Source organism: Paramisgurnus dabryanus, chromosome 10 (assembly GCF_030506205.2).
Source record: "Paramisgurnus dabryanus chromosome 10, PD_genome_1.1, whole genome shotgun sequence".
Classification (NCBI taxonomy): Eukaryota; Metazoa; Chordata; class Actinopteri; order Cypriniformes; family Cobitidae; genus Paramisgurnus; species Paramisgurnus dabryanus.
Genome location: NC_133346.1, coordinates 24,293,953 through 24,317,384, shown reverse-complemented (window position 1 = coordinate 24,317,384; position 23,432 = coordinate 24,293,953). Strand labels below are relative to the sequence as shown.

Genomic DNA, 23,432 nt, shown 5'->3' with positions numbered 1-23,432 from the left:
TAATAATAATAATAATAATAATAATAATAATAATAATAATAATAATAATAATAATAATAATAATAATAATAATAATAATAATAATACATACCTACAAGCACAATATGTTATTTTGCCACCAGAAGTCACTAATCAATTACAAGGGCGATGCTGTGACGCTACAAATACTACATCCGCATGTGGCACTCATTGACATCATTGCAGCTCTAGAGTGACTCAACAGAACTACTTTCACATCATTTCCATAATTCTTTGATCTTATACAGCAATCAGTCTTTGCAGCGCTGCATGAAGTTGAACACACCTTTGGTTTCTATGGGAATAACACGGACATAACACCTATAGAGACAGAGTGCCGCACGTCATAACCTGAAAACCACGCCCACCGGGGGGGAAAACAATCCAACCGTCTCCATTGACTTTGTATTGCGAGAGGCTGCCTCCTTGTCATTTCTGGCTTATAACAAAAAACAGAATAATGCCTAAAAACTGCTGTGTGACAGTATGTACAGCTAACAAGCCAAAGATCCCAGAAATAAGTTTTTATAAGCAATCGAGCCGTAAAACCCAGCTTTTAAGGAGAAAAAGTCCCTAGTGGACGCAGTTCTACTAATATGAGTACTATGAACTTGGAAGTTGGAAGTTGCCTGTTTCCATTTTTGTGTCTTTAAACGCTCGTTTTTGGGGTCGACAGCTTATAAAAACTTATTTACAGATTAAAAATTAAAATTAAAAACAGAATAATACATAAAAGCTGCTGTGTGACAAGGTGTACAGCTAAAAAGCCAAAAAACCCAGAAATAAGTTTTTTATAAGCTGTCGACCTCATAAAACGAGCATTTAAAGAAACACAAGTGGAAACAGGCAACTTTTCATAGTACTTCTATTAGTAGAACTGCGTCCACTAGGGGGAAACGTAGTCGGCGATCCACTTTATTCTCCTTAAAAGCTGGGTTTTACGGCTCGACAGCTTATAAAAACTTATTTCTGGGTTCTTTGGCTTGTTAGCTGTACATATTGTCACACAGCAGCTTTTAGGCATTATTCTGTTTTTTGTTATAAGCCAGAAATGACAAGGAGGCAGCCTCTCGCAATACAAAGTCAATGGAGACCGTTGGATTGTTTTCCCCCGGTGGGCGTGGTTTTCAAATTTGCATATCGGCGCTCTGTCTCTATACTAATTTGAAAACCACGCCCACCGGGGGAAAACAATCCAACAGTCTCCATTGACTTTGTATTACGAAAGGCCGCCTTCTTGTTTTTTCTGGCCTATAACAAAAACAGAATAATGGCTAAAAGCTGCTGTGTAACAAGGTGTACAGCCAACAAGCCAAAAAACCCAGAAATAAGTTTTTATAAGCTGTCAGGCCGTAAAACCCAGCCTTTAAGGAGAAAAAAAGTGGATCTCCGACTAAGTTTCCTTCTAGTAAGCACAGTTCTACTAATAGTAGGACTATGAAAATTTGCCTGTTTCCACTTTTGTGCCTTTAAACGCTCGCTGTTTGGGGTCGACAGCTTATAAAAACTTATTTCTGGGGTTTTTTGCTTGTTAGCTGTATACCCGGTCACAGAGCAGCTTTTAGTCATTATTCAGTTTTTTGTTATAAGCCAGAAATGAGAAGGAGGGAGCCTTTCGCAATACAAAGTCAATAGAGACAGATAGATTGTTTTCCAGATAGATTGGTTTTCAGGTTATGAAGCGTTGCACTCTGTCTCTATGACAGTGGAAGGGGCAGGACGTTACACTGGTTAAAACCACAAATTTCTTTGGACTCAAACACGGTTTAAAGATATTGATAATGTACAGTAAATACAAAAGTGAGCAAACTATACAACACTATGCAAGTTATTTTTAGATATTTTAATTAAAATTGTAATTGTACATAATGCTTTTGAGGGACGCACCCGCCCCACCCATTACTTGATATTTACTGACAATCTTTTTTGGCTCGGCTTTATTGACAGAATGCTCTATTGCTTTTCATTCACCATGCAGTTATTCAAACATGCAGAATAGACAAAGACATTTAGGGCCAGCAGCAGATGAGAATTTTTTAGTGACTAACATTTTGGCAACACAGCATACAGTTTTTAATGACAAGTGTAAAACGTGTATTTACCACAGGATTCTTCATCAGAATTATCGGCACAATTATTGACTCCATTGCAGAGAAGGTTTCGTGGGATACAGATCTTGTTCCTACATTTCCAGTCACTGGAGAGGCAGCCTAACCTCTGGTCACAATCCACCTCATCTCCACCATCAGTACATTGGGGCCGTCCGTCGCAAACCCCCGATCCGATAACACACCCAGAACCATCCGCACACTCATAATCTCCTGGAGGACAAGCTAGTGGGATGCATTACTATTATAGGATGTTATAGTTGCTCAATTGTGTACTTTAAACACAAACATAAGATGGTGAAAAGAAATTAACTAGAGTAAATTAACTCCGCTACATACAACAGTCCATCTCATCAGACCCATCCTGGCAGTCACTGACACCATCACAACGCCATCTGTGTGGAACACATACACCATCATCACACTGCCACTGATTTCTTCTGCAGTCTCCAAAAACACCTGAAAGCATATGTAAAGCAAAATTAAAAGAACTGCATTTCATATATTTTTGAAAATGATCATTTTTATGCATGGGTGTCACATTATGTATTGTCATAATATTATTAGATCTTCAAGCACAAAGTTCTGGAATCGTATTGTATTTGTTAGGATTTTAATTTTTGCTGCACTTCGTGTAAGAGACCTACAACAGAGACTTCAAACTTGGCAGGATGGTCCCAAATTCCACCACTATGCGCAAGCAATAAGGTAAGAGAGGCTGTGCACCCCTTGTCATGTCAGCTTCGTGTCGTGCCTAACAATGCCCTTCAGCCGTTACTTATTCACGATACAGCACTTGCCTCAAGTACCTTATTGCTTTTATAAAACGTTTACCACACAATATTAAAGTAAAAAAAATATTAGTGCAACTTCCATGAAGTTAAATCAATAAAAAGCATTCCTTCCGCTAGAAAAAATAGTCCCTGACCATGAACAAAAATGTGTTCCAATGTGTAATGTGCATGAAAGCTCAAATAAAAACAAACCGATATGTGTGGTTGCTAAGGGTGCAGTGATAAACAGAACCGTTGGGTGAAGCGGTCATAGCCGTGTTTTATCGTGAATAAAGTACACCTGTTGACAAATCAGAATCAAGGATTGGAACTAACAGTTTTATAATCAATAATCAAGCACAATTATATCTGCAAACAATTATTTTTGTCTCTGAATTTGTGGGTCATGCACTAAACATCCATCTCCAATTTAAGTTTATAAAAAATTCAACCATTTTACACTTAACACAAAACCTACTTTTGAACTTCTATATTTTTTTTGTCTGGAAATTGGATTGGAAATAGGAATTACCAAATTATTCTTGCATACCGCATTTACAATTGACCACTAGGTTTACAAACAGACTTAAAGCTGTATCTTGGCATAGCATTGGCGTATTGATAAAAAGGTTGTAATGTCATTACAATCATGACCTGATGAAACATGCTCAATTTGTTTTGACAAAAACCCACCTACTCCCCAAGATACTGATAATGGGTTGAGGCATGTGTACCTTTAAACCCACATACCCTTTAAGCCTACTTACATCATTGATGTCAAATTATGAAAATAATAAAATCATTAAATGCTGCTCTTTATTTTAAGCAATCGAGTGATTTGTTAGTTCCCTGGCATTTTTGTTGCATACCAATCACACCAGTCAATGTTGAGTTAGACCATGTTTGTGCAAGTTCCATTTATGCATGACCATTTGTGTGCAAATTCTGCTGATGTAAAACTGATGTATTTATTTCATATGGATTGATATATGATGTCAAATAAGAGATACATGATAATACATAAATAAATATAAATATTTTAATTCCCATAAAATAGTATCTACTATACTGCCCTCCAAAGCCTAAGTGCAGTATCTACGCAAACACTGAAACTGAGAAAAATGGCTTTAAAGTTTTTACACTAGCCAGCCAAACATGTTGTAGGTAGATTAGTGGTAATGCATTCATGTAATGCCTTGTTAGGAAGAAATTTTTTATAGATAAAAAACATGACCACCGATGTGACCTTTGACTCCCAAAATGCAGATACTGCACTCTGCCTTTGAAAGACCTTACACAACTAAAACACTATTGCAAAAGCAAAGTGCAGTATCTACGAACTAAATGTGTTCATTCAAGTTTTTCTCATGCTTCTTAATACATTTTGATTGTTTTTAATAACTGTAATAGTTTTATTTATGTTTGTGAATGCTAAAAATGCTCCTTTTACCACAAAGAGAGTATTTAACTCACTTTATTAATTTTTATTTATTAAAAAAATTACATTAGACGAGGTTTACTTTAAAACAGTAGTTAAAAATTAACATAATTTAAAAATAGAAGAACATGTTTGTCCCAAAGATATTATTGTTTCAAATGTACTATAAGTGGTAACTAACAGTATGTACATTTTAGTTAATTTTCATCTCAAAGTAGCACAGTTATGTAAACTTAGATATTTTTAAGATTAGCTTAAGAAGTACTAAACTAAATGTTTTAATAGTAAGTAGCCTACAAAATTAGTTCGTGGAGAAAGAGCACTTATTATGGAAGTGTACTTTTTCACATAGTGTGCTTTCTGCTGGCCCGGCTGCGCTCGTCAGTTTGACTGGGCTCCGCTATTTTTGCCTAACAATAAAACTTTACAAGACTCTTATCAACTTTTGAAGGAGTAACCCCTGTCAATACAATTTGATTAGCTGCCTAAAAAGTGGAGAGATGTTCGAATCAACAAACACCAATGCGCTTGAATCGGATTATATCATTATTGTCAGAGGATATTGCCTTCAATGGACGAGCACAGGTAGGTCAAAACTTGCTAGCAGCTGGCTAGTCAATGTTAACTACTTATAAAGCTGTAATTTGCCTTAGCATGAGGTATTATTTAGCTATCTTCCTTACCAGTATTTGTTTTTTTTGCGTTTTAACGCGAGTTCAACCATCATTTGGCCGCGGGATTGTGCCATGGTTTGTTGTTTCTGTGTGTTACGATCGGGGGAAACCGCAGTATCTGCGGTATCAAAGCTGGAAAAACAAAGCCAGAACGCAGTAACATCACTTACTGCGGTTTGCCTTGGTATTAGCATGGATTTTGTAGTTACTGCAATTTTGACACCCTCATTTCTCTGAAACGGGACAAAATTGAACCAGGAGACTTTGTCACAAGACAGAACAGATGTCATAAAGCTCATTTCAAGCCTTAACTCAATTTCGACCAAGTGTGTAGTTACTGCGCTTTCGCTTTGGACGGCAGTATAGTATAGCCAGTATATCTAGGAGGCTGTTTACACTTGGCATTAACATGCGTTTTCGTCGATCGGATCACAAGTGGACGACGTTAATGCCAGGTGTAAACGGTGTTCAAAACGTTTTGAACGCGTCCACTTTCGACCACTTTCAACCACATCCAGAGGTAGTCGAAACCACTTTAGATCGGATCGCTTTGGAGTTGCGGAACGCAATGTGGTTGAATGCGTTCGAACAGCCACACGCGACCGCCTTCTCTCCGCCCATTTATCTAATCTGAGGTATTAAACACAAGTTTTACGTCTTTTTTGACTTCTGCCGTGAACATACGGTGAACAGCGCTATTTTTAGCCTTTCATTGATAAAACTACTGCGGGGTGTTCTCCGTAGTTTCGTTTTGAAAGCGTGAAAGTTGCGCGATCCTATTTCATCAATTGCGCTAAAAATTCAGAGAAAGCTCCAACAAATAAACGTACAAAACACTGTGCAGCATGTATACTTGCTAAACAAGCAGCGGGCTCCGACATAATATAAGTTTGCGTCCATATAAACTAATAATTACTCCCGCTCGCGTTTGAATGACAGCAGAGAGACTCGCCCACCGACCGCCCCCTCACAGTATTCAGGACAGATGCGATCGAAAGTGGACAAAAGAGACGGATTTAAATACCAGGTGTAAACGCAATGTGTCTCTCTCGTCCACTTGTGATCCGATCGATGAAAACACATCTTAATACCAAGTGTAAACAGCCCCTAGCTCTCTCAAGGTTTTTCCCTCCAAGGACTTTCCCTCCTGACTAAAAAAGCCAAGAGTTTTTCCCTAGAATTTTTCTCAACACCTATGGAGTCAGCTGACATTGGCTTAACTTAACACCCTTTTCAATACGCTACATCAGTGGTTCTCAACGTTATTCCTGGAGGCCCAATGTTCTGCACAATTTGTAAAGGTGCGATTCAATCGACAGGGTCCCTGCGGAGTGTTCACTGCTCCCTACTCCATGAGCACGGTATATCAGTCAAAGTGGACTTCATGGACAATAACCGCTCATTTGGAACGCCCTGCAAACGTCATCAAAGAAAGTCAACGACGGGGTCCCGCAGATTGATATAACATAGGACTACATTCATATTTTAATGTTTATATACTATCACATTTGAAATATGTACACTATACAATAAAAACATTTAGTACTATTTAATGGCAAACATAAGTTTTTTATAAACCTTAATTGACCATTGCTGCTATTACTTGACTATTAACAGGATTGCAAATATGAAAATAAACTATTATTTGCTTAACTATGCGTGTGTGTTTTAATCAATGGTCACATAATTGCATAGTGGTCTGACCATTCTGACTGGTGATCACACTGGTCGCGCAATGACAGTTGGGTAATTATCGCTCTCCCCTTCCTGTAAAGTATCGATGTTCCCTGATTACCTATACCGTGCGCAGTGCCCTTCGAACTGAACATGTTCGTAATACACGTTTATTAGTATATTATATTAGTGCAACCAAACCAGACATTTTGATGATGGGAAATGGTTGTGATAAACTTTCTGGGTTGCTAACACGTTAGAACCACTGGGGAACAACTTCAAATGGCCTGCGCGCATCTTGGCAACGGATCACGTGGGCTGTAAAAGGGTCTATTACTACACTCGTAAGTGCGGGTTAATCTTGGCTGCTGTACTCTGCTGCTTATGTTGTCCATCTGTGTTTTTGTATTTTCTCCTGCATTTGTTAATATAAAGCTGCTTTGAAAAAATTACACAATTGTGAAAAGCACTATATAAATAAAATTTGTATTGCACTATAAATAAAATCAAATTGGACTAAATTGAGAGCGTGAAGGCCAAGAAAGTAAAGAGTTGATGTTTATCCGGGATTGGAGACCTGACTAGAGAAATTTGTACAGGTGATGAGCGCTAGCGAACATCAGTAAAATGTTTAGTAAAATATACTGAGGGTTTACTTATTTTAGAATATTTTTTTTGTACTTTGTGATTGAATCATGCTGTGAGCTTTATTTGAAACACATCTCAGCTAAATGGTGCCAAAGTATTTAGGTCCACTCCAGTTTTGACTTTTTCATAAATTATCTTTATTTTATATTAAAAATATATATCAACCTTAATGAAAAGCTGGTCTTAGCTGGTTTAACGTGGCAGCAGCTGATCAAAGCTTCTCCTCCCAGTCTGGCAAAGCTGGTCAAGCTGGTGGGACATCTGGACTTCCAGCCTGACCAGCTTAAAAAGGGACCAAAACACAGCTAGACTAGCTTTAAACACCAGCAATACCAGCTTAAACCAAGCTGAGCCTGGGAGACCAGCTAAAACCAAGCTGAACAGCTTATGCTGGATTTTACAGAAGGGAACTAAATACACTGAGAGCTCAATCTTGCTTTTTAACAAACTTTTCCTTTTTCCTTTTAAGTTATCTGATTATATGTGATAAAAACCTAAACTTGGATTTTGTTAAGATTTTAACAAAAATATTGAAGTTGCCTCTTGGAATTCTAGCAAGTTGAATATTATCTAATGTTCATTGGTTGTTGTGCAATTTTAATTCTGCAATGCAGTTTACAGACGTGTAATGGCGCATGAAAAGGTTTAATTCTTTTACACCGTGATTATGGAAGGAACCTACTACCACCTACTGGTCAAAAGATAATATTTGTAAAAATGTGGAGGGATCGCCACAGTTTGATGATATGTACAAAACTGAAATTGCAAATTATTTGTGCTACAATGGAAATCGATCACAAATCAAATCTTTAACACACCGCGAGGCTTATGACAATAAAAGCATACCTGACACCAAAATAAACACTGCAGCGAGGCAGATGAGAGGCCGCGCGTCCATCACACCTGCACCTGTTTGATCTGCACAAACGCGCGCCCGACAATCAAAATCTTTTATTAGATTCTAGAGACACACACAATCATGACGTCATTCCGTCGTCTCTTTTTTAAGTGGCCGTCTTAAACCACACCTGACTTGAATTATCTTTGCTTGAATGAATCGAACTAATCAGACTGGTTTACAGCTGACGTCAAAGTACCGCGAGAGCGATTCGCGAAATCATACGGAGGAGTCTGCTTTTAAATCGCTCTCGCGGAACTTTGCCGTCATACGGCTGTCGGTTCTTGAGGGGCTGCATTAAGTCGAACAAGCCTAACTAGCCGCCGCATTGCATGGGCGGTTTTAGTTTAAGTAGATATTTGGGGCTTTACCTATGATATTGTGATATTGTATCTTTAATCCTTTAATCTTACATGTCTATAGTTTTAATATCACATATTTAAGACAATTGTTATGGTTGTTTGTTATTGTTGTGTTTGTGTTTCTTAATTTTTAATATTTATTTTGTACATATATTGGATCTATTTAGTAACTTTATTTCTACCAAATTTCATTGTTGATTTTCAAGTGTTTTATTAACCTTTTGCAACCGTTTAGCATTAACTGCTGTTTCAAATTGTTATGTTGAATCAAGAACTGAAATTATTCAACCATATTTCAACGTGAAGTAATCCCTACTGAAAAATCCAGCTAAAACCAGCATAAGATGGTAGCTGGTTTAAGGTGGCAGTAGCTGGTTAAAAGGTGATCTAACATAAGAGATAACTGGAACAAAATATATAAAAGTATTTTTTTGCGTGGTATCTACAAATTTTTCCTTATAATTGAGCGTTTTAATTATTGCAGTGGCACAGCAAGTTATTGTTGTCAAGTTATTTAATGTGTACATTGTTTGTTTTACATGTGTACATTTTACTTAATGAATTAATTCATTTTATTATTATGCATTATGCTGTTGTATTTAGACGTGTGTACTTGAAAGATTCAGGTATCAAAGAAAATGGTTTGTGGAAACACATTTGGCAATAAAACCTTTTATGAATCTGACCCATTAACTCGCTCATATTTCCCCCCACCTCTTTTCAGTATGAGATTGTATTAAATCAAATGACAGACAGCCATATCGACAAACCACTGCCTCCCTGCTAGAATTTTACGTCACTTTATAAGAGAAAATCTTATTAACCAATAAGAATTGTATCTAGCTTGTGTATTTGTTTTTTACGTTACGAAGGACGTCGTTTTTAGCCAATCAAAATGAGGAACACTTTGACAGGCTTTCCTTTATCCAATAGAAAACTAGTTGGCGGGGCTTATGCTGACAGCGTGTCGCGTTGTGCGCTTTAAGGTTAGGTTGCACGCATCAGAGCTCGTCGTCTGCAGTAGTATTTCGGCTACGGGGGGAAGGAAAATATAGCTTAAAATCGACTACAACACGTTTTCGAAAATTCCGTTTCGCTTGGATTTTACCTCACACCCTTCTTACAGGAACGGCTTCCCTCTAAAGGGTGAGTTAAAGCGTTAAAGAAAAGGTAGCTCTTGCAAACCCGTATGAAATCTGTTTATTTTTCTGTCAAAGAAAGTAGCACAGCCTGCTAGCGGTTACCACAAAATCATCAATCACAGAAACTCGCATTTGATCAAAAACAACGCAAGTTTTATTCGAATATACATAGATGAAAAGGCTCAGAATATAGCGGGTAGTGCAAAGTATTGATTATGGGGTTTGCTATGTTGTAGGCAAACCGGGACAAAGAGTCGATTAGCGGCCCATGCAGCCATAACCAGCCCGTGATCCACCATCAGATCACCAGAGGAGGTAAACAATGCGTTTATTTACGAGTTATTACTCTTTTAAACCCACATTGTTGATTTTAATACTACTGGACGATCTTATATATTGTACGTACATGATTGGATTTATGCAACCAGAAGATAGTGATCTTGTGGTTTGTTGTTTTCTTCTATATTTGCCTAGTTTAGTGTAAAAGTGTGTTTACTGTACAAAACAATCAGTCTCTAATAAGACTCTCATCACCTGGCAGTGTATTTTTTTTAGTTTCCGTTCGTGCTTTAAAAATGATACATCTGCCTACCCAAATCAGGCAACAGTTTTGGCATTAAATGTATGTTCAGAAATGCTCCTGACTCGGAAGGCGCCAAACCCGTTCAATGTCCCAAACGTGCATATAATAGACAGAAACGTGTATGTTAATAAAGCTAATGGCCCAAAAGTTGTCTATGATAACCAAAACTGCTTTAGTCATTAGATTATAACCACCTGTGATTATAAACGTGCTCACAATGCAGATAAATGCGTATGATTGTCAAAATGCTTCAGTTATGATTTTATAAAGTCAAATGTAACTGTTTTATTTGACAGCTGATGGCCTGAGGTGCTGTTTAGTTTGACAGTTCCCTAGTATTGAGTCTTTGGGATCTGATGTGTAGTTCAGTAATGGCATTGTACATAAGACTTTATCATAGTGGTACTGAGTTGAAGCTGTCGTGAAGCAAAATATTTGCTTACAGTTCTGCATTAAAGGAGCATTTCACCCGTAGAAACTTTAATCTTTATTGAAAGTGTGTCATATTTGTAGTCGAAATGTAACATGCATTTAGAATTTAGTGCCTATTTGACCGAGAAAAGGGGTGTTTGTAGTCTCACACCCTCAACAAAGATATTGGACTTCCTTCTTTCAATGATGCAAAATAATGCTTTTTACATCATTGAAAGAAGGAAGTGCAACACTAAAATCTGTATTTCTCCTGTCTCAGCGGCAACTGAGGAAATGATGCATGACCATTCAAAAACATGACTGGGATTCTAACTATACAAATCTTAATGCAAATGGGTGAAGTGTCCCTTTAAGACAATGATGAGAATAATTTCATAATCAACTTCAGTAACGTTAGGCTGCAAAACTTTAATAAAGTAATAAAGAGCATGAACTGTAAGACATTTACCTCCAGTTTCACAGACAATGCTTAAGGCAGTCTTAGACTAAAACACGTTTAAGCTGTCTCAACTGAAAATGACTTGCACTGACAGATCTTAAAATATGCCAGTGCCATCGATTTGTCTCCAGATACACACCAGTAATGTCTTTTTCTTAGGCATGTTTATAAAACATCTTAATTTTACTAAGGCATAGTCTTAGAAACCAGGGCCCGGTTGCATAAAGCACCTTAAGTGTAATTTTCCCTTAAGTTCACCCTTATGTTTCCCTTAAACTTAAGGGTAGGGCTGGGTGGTATGACGGTATATTCCGTTACCGCGGAATAAAATGTCAGACGTAACAGATTTTTCTATTCCGTCTATTCCGCGGAATGCAAATAAGTGGGCGTGGCTAACTCTGCCCTCCAGCATGTTAGACTGACTGTGACTGAGAAACATGTAAAATAGTTCACTTATAAAAAATCTACGAGTTATTTGTGTCATTTTTATAATAAGTGCCAGTGAATCCACCGCGGGTCACGCAGCGAGACTCTTGTCTTGCTCGCTCTCTCTCTCTCTCGCGCTCTCTCTCTCTCTCGCGCGCGCGCTCTCTCTCCATGCAGCAGCCGCCCGGTCTCGCGTGCAGAGGTCTCTCTAGGCAAGCGCAAGGAGCTGCGCCTGCGACGCCAAATTAAGATTTTTTTCTGGCACATAATGCTAATAGTTGTAAAGTTTTCCGAACTTTAAGCAAGCTAAGACAAAACTCGCATTTATATCAGTGACACGTGCGCTGCTGGAGCAATGTAGTAACGCGTCATTTGCTTATACAAACATATTTGATCGGAAAGACGAGAAAGAGATGCAAATGTTAAGGTCTAATAGAAAGTAAAGGGCGTCAAGACCTTAAAACAAACTTTATGATCATCACATCATAGCACCTGTCACATTTATAATATCTAGAGCTTCTTCTCTCATATACAGGTATTTATCCTGTCTGTAGGTTTTTGCATATATTTATACCTGTTCATTTTACATTTTGCATATGTTTAATGTAATGTATGCATAAATACAAAATACAATGAACCATACTATAGCTTCAATAGTCTATAAAATTAATAACTAAATTAAAAACAAGATTCTGTCTAATCAAGACTTATCTGTTGTTATCTTCTGGGCATTTTCACTTTAACATTATTAACTTTAAATTGCTCATATTTTAAAACTGTGGTGAGCATTTAGTTAAAAGCTATAGTGAGTGGTGTATTTCTATACATTTTTATCATCAAAAAACAATATAAACTGAAAAACATGTATACCGTCAAATATTCCGTTCCGTGAAATAAAATGACTTATTCCCTGAAATAGATTTTTGGTCATTCCGCCCACCCCTACTTAACCTGTTAAAGCGAACCGGGCCCGTGCGTGGTCCTGACGCGTTTGGTTTACAAACTATTATGTTTACAATACATTATACTAGGGATGTGCATTTATGTCATTTTTTCATTTCGATTAATCCATAGGTCTGAAGAACGAGTACTCGATTAACTGGGGGCGGGGCAATCAAAGGGGCACGTCATGGTGAAAATGAAAATATTTGAAAATGAAAATGAAAATATTTTTATTAAAAACACTCAAATAAAACTTAATTTCGAAGAAACTATGACAGAACAATGAACACATACTGGAGTTTTAATGAATTAAATGTTTTTAACAGAAACCTCTAACAGGAAAAGCTGTGTGATGGAATGAAACTAAAGGGTTAACAAACACAAACCGAAGCGCTCTGCATAATATTAAGCCTTTATACAACATAAATGTACAACGTGCATCTATCTGCATAAATGCAAGACTTCAACTAAGTTTTCAACTAAGTTATCTAAAAAAAGAAAGTTTAACTCCCTTTGTGGATGTGCATCATAAACAGCGCACTTTTAAACACGTCCAGTCAAAGCACAAGCTTCATAACATTAAGCAGCTTTAAGTGTTTTGCTATCATTTTAGCATTTAGCTGTGTCGTGTCGTCCTCTTACCTCAGTCAAGATGTAATGTAAATGCTCGTATGGCTCTCTGGTATCTCTTGACATTTGATGTTTAAATATGAGATGATAACCCATTGAACTTTTGACGGCGCTGTACATTTTGCAACTGACTGACTGTATTTCCGAAGATCACGGCATCCTTTTAAACCATAGTGCCTCAGTGATGTGAGGTGTGACCGGCTTCGCGGGCTCGCGGGCTGCCGCGCATTACGCAGACCGGCGGGTTGCTGATGCGCGGTCGCGCGGAATCTGTTTGTTTTTGAATCACGCATGGTAATGCTACTGATGTCATACGTCGGTCTGCGTAGCTCGACACGACGTCAAACACGCATCTCCAGACCCAGTCTTTACTACCACATGCGCTCGTAACGCTAACCAGACACCCAAATGCCGCCATATCCACAATAAATAAATAAATAAACCCACATGATCATCGTTTTCGTGATCGATCATCGATGCCACGTTCGAGTACTCGAGCAATCGAGTACTCGTGCCCATCCCTACATTATACTGATGAAGAAGGTTATTAAACTTGTCATGCCATATATCATTAGAAAGGTTGGAGGGTTTAGATTTCATTTTTAAGTGCTGTTCCACGAAATAAATGCTCTAGCAAAATTAATAAATTTTATGCAACGAGGTCATATTTAAATTTGTTCATTCATAAAATGATTTCACGCTCTTATTATGAAACTGCGCCTCCCTCATAACTTTAGACGAGCTCACACTGCTGAAATCTCATTGCTAAGCCTTCACAATATAACATCCATTCGCAGTTTTAGTCCACAAACGTATTACATATGAGAAAAATTGATATTTCTTCGTTGTTTCCATGGGATTTTGCATCAAATAATCCTAAATCCATATTGTTATTTAACAACTGCACACGCAGCGCGATTCTACTATGGAAAAGGCATACGCGATCAGGTCAGTCAGAGTATTATGTTTAAAATGAGTCCACACACACACATTATGATAAATATTTCACATACAGCTAATAAGTTTAGTGTTTTACTGATGTTTTTGTGTTATTTTCGTGCACCTGTTATCTGCAGTAACTTAGACTACAGGGCTCAAAATTTACTTTTTTATTTGGTAGCACTGGTGCTCCCAACTTTAAAGAGTTAGGAGCACCAGCAAAAATTTAGGCGCATCCATCCATAAATTAAAAGGCACCAAAACTACAATGTATATGTTAATAGATTTATTTTATTAAAAATAAAACTCCACCATGGCCAGCATTTAAAATTTGGTCTTCTATTTATTTTATTTTATTTTTTGCTGCATAGATTCCAAAATTAATACCCAAATGCTGTTGAAATAGTATAGCAATAATAATTTAACAATTACAGGTAGTGATGCACCGAAATAGTGTTGGGCGATATGCCCCATTTTGAGATCGTCCTATCGTCAGCCTGTGAGATCAGCGATACACGATAGTATCGGGGGGCGGGGCAGTAGTTTACTCATTTATTTATTTGTTCATTTATGACAAGACTTGATTGGTGGAAAAAAGAACAAGAGCAACACCGTCATGAATGCATCTTTCTTAAAACTAATGCCATTAATCTGAGTGCGTCATTAAAGCCCAGACGCTCTTTGCGTGCCAGAGAGGGAGAACAGGACACGCGCTGGTTTTAACCCTCTGCGCGCTAACAACCTCTCTAGTGCAAGGAAATGTCAGAGATAGGGCTGCTCAATTATGGGAAAAATCATAATCCTTATTTTTAACACGATTACTTAATGACTGTAAAAACATGCACCTGCGCAGACACACGCAGCGCACATAAAAATAATTAAATGCATTTGTTTAGTGCTGTTGCAGAAGGTTACACGTGTCAAGCAGTGGTGCTCTCAGAGGTGCCTTTTTAAACACACTGGTCCAGCGGAACACAATCATATTTTAAACACGAGGGATGTATTGCTAAAACTCCTTGAAAAGCATATCATAAACAGGATTACTATCTGACTTCAAGTTCAGACAGAGCGCAGCTCTGTGCAGCGGGTTATATTTTAAACAAAAGGAATAGTTTGCCTCAGCTCGCATGAAACGCATTAAACCGCACAAATACATAAGGATTACTACTTCAGTTTATGTTTAGACTTCGGACAGATGCGAGAGCGCGTGCATGTGAGACAGAGGGAAGCGTAGCTGCTCATCCACGCGCTGGATTTAGGTGCTAGAACGAGTCCGAGACGCGCGCATTAAGTGCATCTGCGTGCAAGAAGGAACTCTCTCTCTACAAGCTCTCCGCGTAAAGTGAAGCACAAACCCTCATGCGAGGAAAAGCATGCAAAACTATGATGATGATGATAATAACAACCATTCGCCAACTATCGTCATGACTATCGCCATGAAAGCCTGCCATTGGCGATATGTCGGACGATCGTCGATACACGATACTATCGTCTATCGGCACAACACTACACCGAAATGAAAATTCTTGGCCGAAACCGAAAAAAGCAAACCAAGGCCGAAAAACCGAAACACCGAAAGAAATTATTATGCCAATTATTAGTACAATTGCATTTATGGCTTTCACTGTGTACTAACTAGGGGTGTGTGACGGATCAAAAAACTCACAGTTTGGATCACATTACAGTTTTTGAGGCACAGAATCAGATTATTTTTCCGATCAGCAAAAAGCGGGTGGGAAAAATCTAATAAACAATAAAGAAATTGCAAACATTTATAAAAAAAGAACAAAGTTGTACATTAATAAGGTCTGAAATTAGCATTACAGAAATCAAATTAAATGAATCGTAATTATTTTTAGAGCTATTGGTCTCTTTGTCATGGGTTGTTTGATTAACATTAATGACACAGACTTAAGTAGGTTAATCTGACTGTAATCTATACATACATTTAAGACATAAACACATTTTTTTATTAGAAAAAGAATACTGTGGAGAGAATTTTGTTTATATGTGCCCTATCAATAACAGAGAGATTTTATGTTTGCTTGTTTTTTTTTTTTTAAACGCGTCTCTCTAGTATGTGCACTACCAAGGGCACTTAAACGCGAGTGCTCAAAGAGAGAAGGAGGGTGAATCTCAAACAGCGCAACAGTCGCTCCACATAAAAACGTTACGTTGTGTTTCATTGCTTTATTCGCCAAATCAAATGTACGTTAATGGATTACAGTATGAGACACATTAGCGCGACTCTCTCTAAAGTTTACACATCAAGACAGCTTAATCTTTGCAGATGCGTGCAAACGGCTCGACCCTGAGTGAAACCTGCTTGAGCACGAAGGGGAGGGGTGGGTGACGACTAGGCTTGTTGCGATAGTCGGTGAAACGGTGATTACCGGCGCTTCAGCCTCTCACCGGTTAGATCACTTGCCCACCGCGACACCGTCTTTCACCGGCGTTTTGATATTTTCTTGTAATTAAATCATTTAGTTTGGTTAGAGAGAGCAAACACTTACAACTGAATGTGTCTGCTGGCTGAATCCAGCGGAGCTGAACGCGCGTCATCACAGAGCAGCGGCTGCGGGTGTCAGATTTCATTCCTGTCAGACTGCGGCGAGCAGACAATGGCAGAAGACGTGTGCTTACTCGTTTTTGTTATAAGATACATATATGATGTTTAATATAGGCGAGATCGTTTTGTTGTTGTGTTTTTCATTAAGAAGAATAATAAACCCATCATTCAAGCAGCGCTTTATGGAGGAAAAGCCGGTTGCTCTGCTTGGGACTAGCGGGTTTCTGTCAGAAGTACCTGCGCACATTGACTCAAGCACTTAAACCAGCTGTTGCACTCACATTTGCACGCAAATTCATACGCGATTTAACGCAGCGTACGCAAGCGCTGGATTTAAACAACAGTTGCATCTAATTCAAAAGTGAAAGTAAAATGCGCACTTCTGTGCATTTATAAGCCCCTCCCACCCGGTGAAACCGGTATAACCGGGTTTGTCACGCACTGATTAACCGGTGGGAAAATTCTGTCACCGCAACAACCCTAGTGACGACTGGACTGATCACCGTGAGTGAAACCCAAGCGCTACCGCACAGATGGGAGGGGCGCGGTTGACATTCATTTTCGGTTTACATTTTCGGCTGGATTTTTTATTTCGGCCCGAAACCGATAATGCTATTTTCGGCCGAAATTTTCGGCGACCGAAATTTCGGTGCACCCCTAATTACAGGTAAAATGATTAAGATAACAATAGAAAATCTTATATTACAAAAGTGACCTTAACATAGAAGGCTAATATATATATTGGTATTGATAACTGCATTACCAGGATGCTATTACTACTAAATAGGCAATGTTTTAAAAAATACAACAAAAACATACCATCAGCATTGTCGTGTTCCACATAAACATGGACCTCAAGGATGTTTGTCGGATGTCCATTCACCAGCGCATGCGCACATACACTATCAAACACTCTGACAGACAGGTCGGTGTCTCCATCAATAATGAACACATTTGTCATGACACTACTTGTGTTTATGGCACTTTCGCCATGTTTAAGCAAGGTCTGGCGCTTAAAATGTTTTGATTCCGCCACCAACGCCGTTTTACAGGATTTACAGTAAACACAGTTAGTTCCATCGATCCATTCTCATAGCGGAGACACTCTCTCTGAAAGGTTTAACTTCAAGTCTTATCTTCCGGTGGAGGAGTCGCATTTGAATCCGGATCTTCGTCATTAATTACAGTAGTAACGTTGGCCCTCATTTATCATTCTTGCGTAGAAACGGGCGTATATGTTGGCGTAAGATTATGCTTACACTCCTCTCACCGCCTGATTTATGAAACTGTGCGTACCGTTGATATTCAGGTGTACGCAATATCTGCCCTTCATAAATGCCGCGGCCGAAAACGAGCGTCATTAGAATAACAAGCCCATATAAATTCAAGTCTCCGCCTCCCCCACGCCCTTATTTTATGCCATTGACACACGAAAGACGGCAAAGAAGAGAATCCGGGGAAGTGAAAAGAAACAAAATTGTTTTATTTGGCAGTTTAAAGAGTGGGATTAAAGACACATTAATAATTGGATGACAATTTGTAATATTCTTATTATTATTTTATTATTAATTGATATTTAGAAGAATAATTATTTATTATTATTATTATTTACTGTTGCCTACATCTAAATTCTATGTCTGCTTAATGGTTCAGTTAATTTTTTTTATATAATATTTTAAAATGATGTAGTAACTTTTGTAGTGTGTTGTTCTGTATTTACATACAGTTGTTTGTTAGCTGTATCTTAGATCCAGTTTGATTCGGAGCTCTGGATATAATTCAAATTAACAATTTGTTTCCACGACATCCACATGTTTTAGCTAAGCTAATTCATAATTTGAAGTAATAATAATTGTAATAGTAATTACGAAATATTCTAAATATTATAATAATTAATTCCAAGGAACAAACTGTTGAATATTGGGAACAAATTCTAAATTTATGGCCATACTTTAGACTAAATAAGAAAAAGAAGTGTCCATAGCATAAAAAATTATTCGTGGCCATAATTTTGTCCGCATGTCATCATGATCGGATTTACGGCTCCATTCAACACAAGCATTTTACCTTACCTCATCTGTATTTATTTATCATCGAATGGTACGTAACTAGCTTACCTTTTATTGCATTACCATGTTTTCGTAGCACATCCTTGTGCTTTCTTGCAATGTGCCGCTTCAGATTCCAGGAAGAATATTTGCTAACTCTTTACAGTCTCTCCGCAGTCCCTTTCAATTTTTTCTTCCTGCTCAATCTTAACTTTGATTTTTACTTTACATTTATGTATAAGGCTTGAATTCCATAACTTATTGCTAGACGTTTTTACAGATTCTCGAACTAGCAAATTATCAAAGGGCGTTCTGGGTTCAACAAGCGGTGCTGAGCGAGCGGATCTTTAGAGAGGCGCTTTCATGGTAATATTACCGCACGGCTCAAGGTACGCTCCGCTCCGTTCACATGCTCGCTCTGAAACATCAGGTAAAGCGCACAGGCTCTCAACTGAAGGAATACATATGCATACAAATCAAATGCTTTGGTAAAGTCTCACAAATTAAACATTGAAGTACATGTTGCATAAAAATAAACACTGAAGTTTATAATTACTATGTTTTTGTTTTTTTACAGTGGGTCATAATATATCATATATTTTAGTTTGTCAGTGCGTTTTGTGTGTTAGGAATTGTTTGCGCATTTCTGCACTAATTCAAAATGTGCGTACACCACCTCCTGAGTTGGCGTAGGATTTGAGCGTGCCGTACGCCAACGTCCATATTGATAAATCTCAAAGTCACCGTGGTTTTGGGTGTACGCCAGGTGTACGCTGGAAATTTGGTGTACGTACTTTTGATAAATGAGGGCCATTGGCTGTAATCGGCTCGTTCTCGTCATGCTCGCGGTTCGTCTTTCACATTTTCGCGCTTCACGTACCAACGCAGCACGGCAACAAGGAATGACTGACGCCTATATTAGCCAATCTGCGGTCTTCATTAAACGTAAGAACTTAATGGTGAAATTTGATTGGTTATGTAACGTTGGAGAGAACACTGAACCTGGGACAGCAGCACGCAGCATCACAATCTAAATCAAGCATCACAATCTAAATCAAGTCGCACCACACAACAAAATGGGCAGTCGCACAAATGCTCCCAAATATATTTTAATGTCGCACAGATTAAATTTCGGTCGCATATGCGACCAAAATAGTCGCAATTTCGAGCCCTGGACTGCTTGTCATTCTGATGCACATTAGCCTCAGTTGCACTATCGGGCCTGTGCGAGCCAGGGCTTCAAACGGGCCTCGCGGAGCCAATAGCCTCAGACCTCCAGCTGTGTAGCCAAAATCACGACGCGTTTGCATTGTCAAGCCAATAGCGCCGCAGTGCTTCAGAAAGCCCCGCCCTTAATACGCCTACCTGGATGTAACGTCACACAACTCCGCCTGTTTTACCGTGAGGAAGTCACTTCAATCTGACAGGAGACGGGAGTGAGATCGCATCATCATACAACAAACATAAAGAACATAACTGAGGCGGCTGTTTGCACGGTGAAAGCCAAGATGAGAAGATAGAGATGTTTGCTCCATCCGCGGTGTTACTCTTCAAGTTTATGTTGGCTGCACACGAGCGATCTCACGACGAGACAATATCAGATCAATAAGCAATAGTAAACTTTATGAAGTAGGATAATTACAAATAAAGCGTTCATCTACCTAATGTGCCATTATACTATATACACAATATTTTTAAGAATATAACGAGTCATAGTTTTACATTTATATAAAATAATCTTATTTTAAAATATGCACGTGTGTCTAAATATGTAACGTTAAGTTTGTAATTATAGTTCTATGGCGATGTAAACATACTTACACATTATAAGAGGTGTGATATCTTTAATCATGAAAACGTTAATAGTTGAGCATCACATGAAACACAAGGTAACTGTCTAATAGCTATTTCAATAATGTGTCAATCAATAAATACTTGTCTATAAAGAACTGCCTCGAATAGCTGAATAAGACTGAAAATCACTTTACTTGCATCTCAAAACATTTGAGAAATCATTAGAAAATGTACTCGTTAAGAATATACACAAGTATTTAAAAAGCTATGTTACAGTGGTTAAGTTAATGATGGTTATATTTACCATTTTGTTGCATACCATTTCTGTGTTTCAGATGTGATCCTTATTAAGCAATCATTTTCAACAAACTGACAAGCAGCCGTAGTAATAATAGCGCGGTACTTTATTTACATATGAAATTTATATCAGTGCACAAACAGGTGTATTTAAAGACATCTCCTCCGGACGGATTTTAAGATCCATGGCTCCTGTCGTCTCATCATCATCATCATCATCTTCGTTTCATCTCCTGCTCTTTCATCTGTTGCTGTGTCATCTCTCATATACTAAATAAAAACTCCTGGATGACAAACTGAAAGGTTTACGTTGGCATTTTTCTGTAAAACGGACACAAAAGAAAGCAGCACATGTGATGTTTTGTATAAAGGGTTTGTAAATACACATACAGTATACCAACATATAAAGTTTGCTACATTCATATAAGAATCAAATTAATCTCCAAAATGCCAGAAAGCATCGCTATGACTAATATAATAAAACCATGGTTACTTTTTCTAAGGGCTGACTAAAAAATTCAACAGAGATGACAATAAAACACAAAAAACACAACAAACACCCATGTAATCACACTTATGCAATCGTTATTTGTATCGTATTTAAAGTGTTTTGTATGCAAACGTTATATAGCATGTTAACTCACCGACTGTAGATACCTTCGTGACTCGAGTGATTGCTTCTTTAATACATGGACGATGAAATGATGATCCAACACACATCCTTAATTTCTCAGCACTGTTGCACTTTAAACACTTTGTTCTGTGCCCGAAACTTTATAAACTTCTCCAGAACCGGTAGTGGTGAGCGCCGGGTCCTTAGCATGGCGAGTTCGGCGTCGTAACCGCGTCTTTGTTTTTTACATATGCAGATCATTTTCTTCAGTCCGAAGTACAAACATAGCAGGCATCTTCCGTTAAACAGTAAATTACTGGTGATCCCGATTATTTTTAAAGTTTTAAATCTGCAGACAGATGGATGCGCATCTTGCCAGAGACTCAGATTAACTCTGCCTTTGACCTTTACCACTCCCCTAGCCCCGAGAAGCCCGCTCTGGCCCAAGGAATTCGGCGGGCCAGAAAAGCCGGGCCTTAAGCCCCAACGAAGCACCAGTGAAGCACGATCATGCCCCGGAAGTGACAATGCAAACGCCACAGGCCTCGGCAGGCACTGGCACGCCCGCTTGAAGCCCGATAGTGCAAACACGGCTATTCGCTATTTGCAGACATTGTTGATGTACCTAACATTATGCAAGTACTCTGAATGTATATTGTGAGGACAAAAGCTTATTATTAGTAACAGATTGCTGTCTGTGTGCTTTTCTATCGCCCATCACTGAATGAATGGTTACGCAATTTACTCGCGATAGAGATACGTCACCGCCATTAATATGAATGCTTCTTTTATCACTTCACAACAACTGGTGAGTGCTTTAGTTTGTAAAACATGAGGTGTCCACAATGTAAATAGTTTTATTTTTATTTTAAAAGCTTCATAATTACTATGTACTGTGTAGTTTACGGTTACTAGTTTATTTCAATATTTAAGTTAAAACACATTTTTGTCAAATGTGTATACAATGTTTTTATGTAATAAATAAATAAAGTTTTGTAGATACATACTCTAGGTAATAACCACATGTAAATAATTAATTTATAAAGCTTTTTCTACTTTATTCTACATCATTATAGACCGTTTCAGCAGTAACAACATAAATAAGCGGCTGTCGCGGTCCGCACGTAACTTCCGGTAAACTCCGCTAAGAATAAATAACAACAAAGTTCTTTAAACATAGTTTATTTATATAACAAGCAAAAAAACAACACATAGATTACCTAGGAAACCAAAACATTTGTTATTTTCGACGAGGCATTCATTCAAGAGATCAGTTTAGTAACTAGTCAGACCATTAAAAAAACGAAACCGGAAGTAAGGTTCAGATCCAGACGTGTATCACGTGCGTCCGATGAAACCGTCTATAGCAGGGGCACGTTCAATCTCACACCGGTGCGTAGGGCTGGGCCGGTTTGTATTTTTTTTTACCGCGGTCGGTAATCAACAAATTCCCGCGGTTTTGCGGTTTATTGGCAAGACAACGAGTTAAATAACATGCATGATTTATTTATCTTCAATACAAAACACGTGCAAATTACTTAAGGAACATGTAAAGTGAATATTATTTTTTTCCACATTTCTTTAATTTCACCATTCAACAACTTGAACAATTAATATTATCAGTTAAAAAATGTTAACGCATTGTGCGTGTCCACACCTGCCGACAGACATTTCATCACTTTTCTATCCTTAATTTGTGAATAGCCTGTAAATGACGCAAATTATTGCTGTCCTGACGGTCTGGTAAAATAACCATTTGTATGAGAAATCACTTGTACTGCATATGTGTCCGTGCTTGAGTATAGCTGGGAAGCTGCATGGAGACGCGTGTGTGTGTGCAAGATGACGCGGTCCGTCTGTCTCGCGCGCACCCGGGCAGTCCGCGTCTGTCTCGCGCGCACCCGGGCAGTCCGCGTCTGTCTCGCGCGCACCCGGGCAGTCCGCGTCTGTCTCGAGCGCACCCGGGCAGTCCGCGTCTGTCTCGC

The 23,432-nt window shown here is 38.4% G+C and overlaps 2 protein-coding genes across 6 annotated transcripts in view; one reads left to right on the top strand and one right to left on the bottom strand.

Moving 5' to 3' along the window:
- The window catches only part of LOC135779452 (vitellogenin receptor Yl-like), a 41,842-nt gene extending 24,186 nt beyond the window's left edge, over positions 1–17,656 (bottom strand). Inside the window, exons 1-4 of the mRNA XM_065290165.2 lie at positions 17,515–17,656; positions 8,180–8,251; positions 2,466–2,585; positions 2,121–2,351 (exon numbers count right to left, since the gene is read on the bottom strand). Of these exons, the coding sequence (XP_065146237.2) occupies positions 2,121–2,351; positions 2,466–2,585; positions 8,180–8,251; positions 17,515–17,656 (565 nt within the window). The remainder of the gene's footprint in view (positions 1–2,120; positions 2,352–2,465; positions 2,586–8,179; positions 8,252–17,514) is intronic.
- Positions 9,595–23,432, top strand: part of smad2 (SMAD family member 2) — a 72,609-nt gene continuing 58,771 nt past the window's right edge. For 4 of the 5 annotated variants that reach the window (XM_065290217.1, XM_065290213.1, XM_065290216.1 and 1 more), the window contains exons 1-2: positions 9,595–9,739; positions 9,972–10,050. The gene's annotated coding sequence lies outside the window, so the exon portion shown is untranslated. The remainder of the gene's footprint in view (positions 9,740–9,971; positions 10,051–23,432) is intronic. The other variant, XM_065290214.1, reaches the window with a different exon arrangement.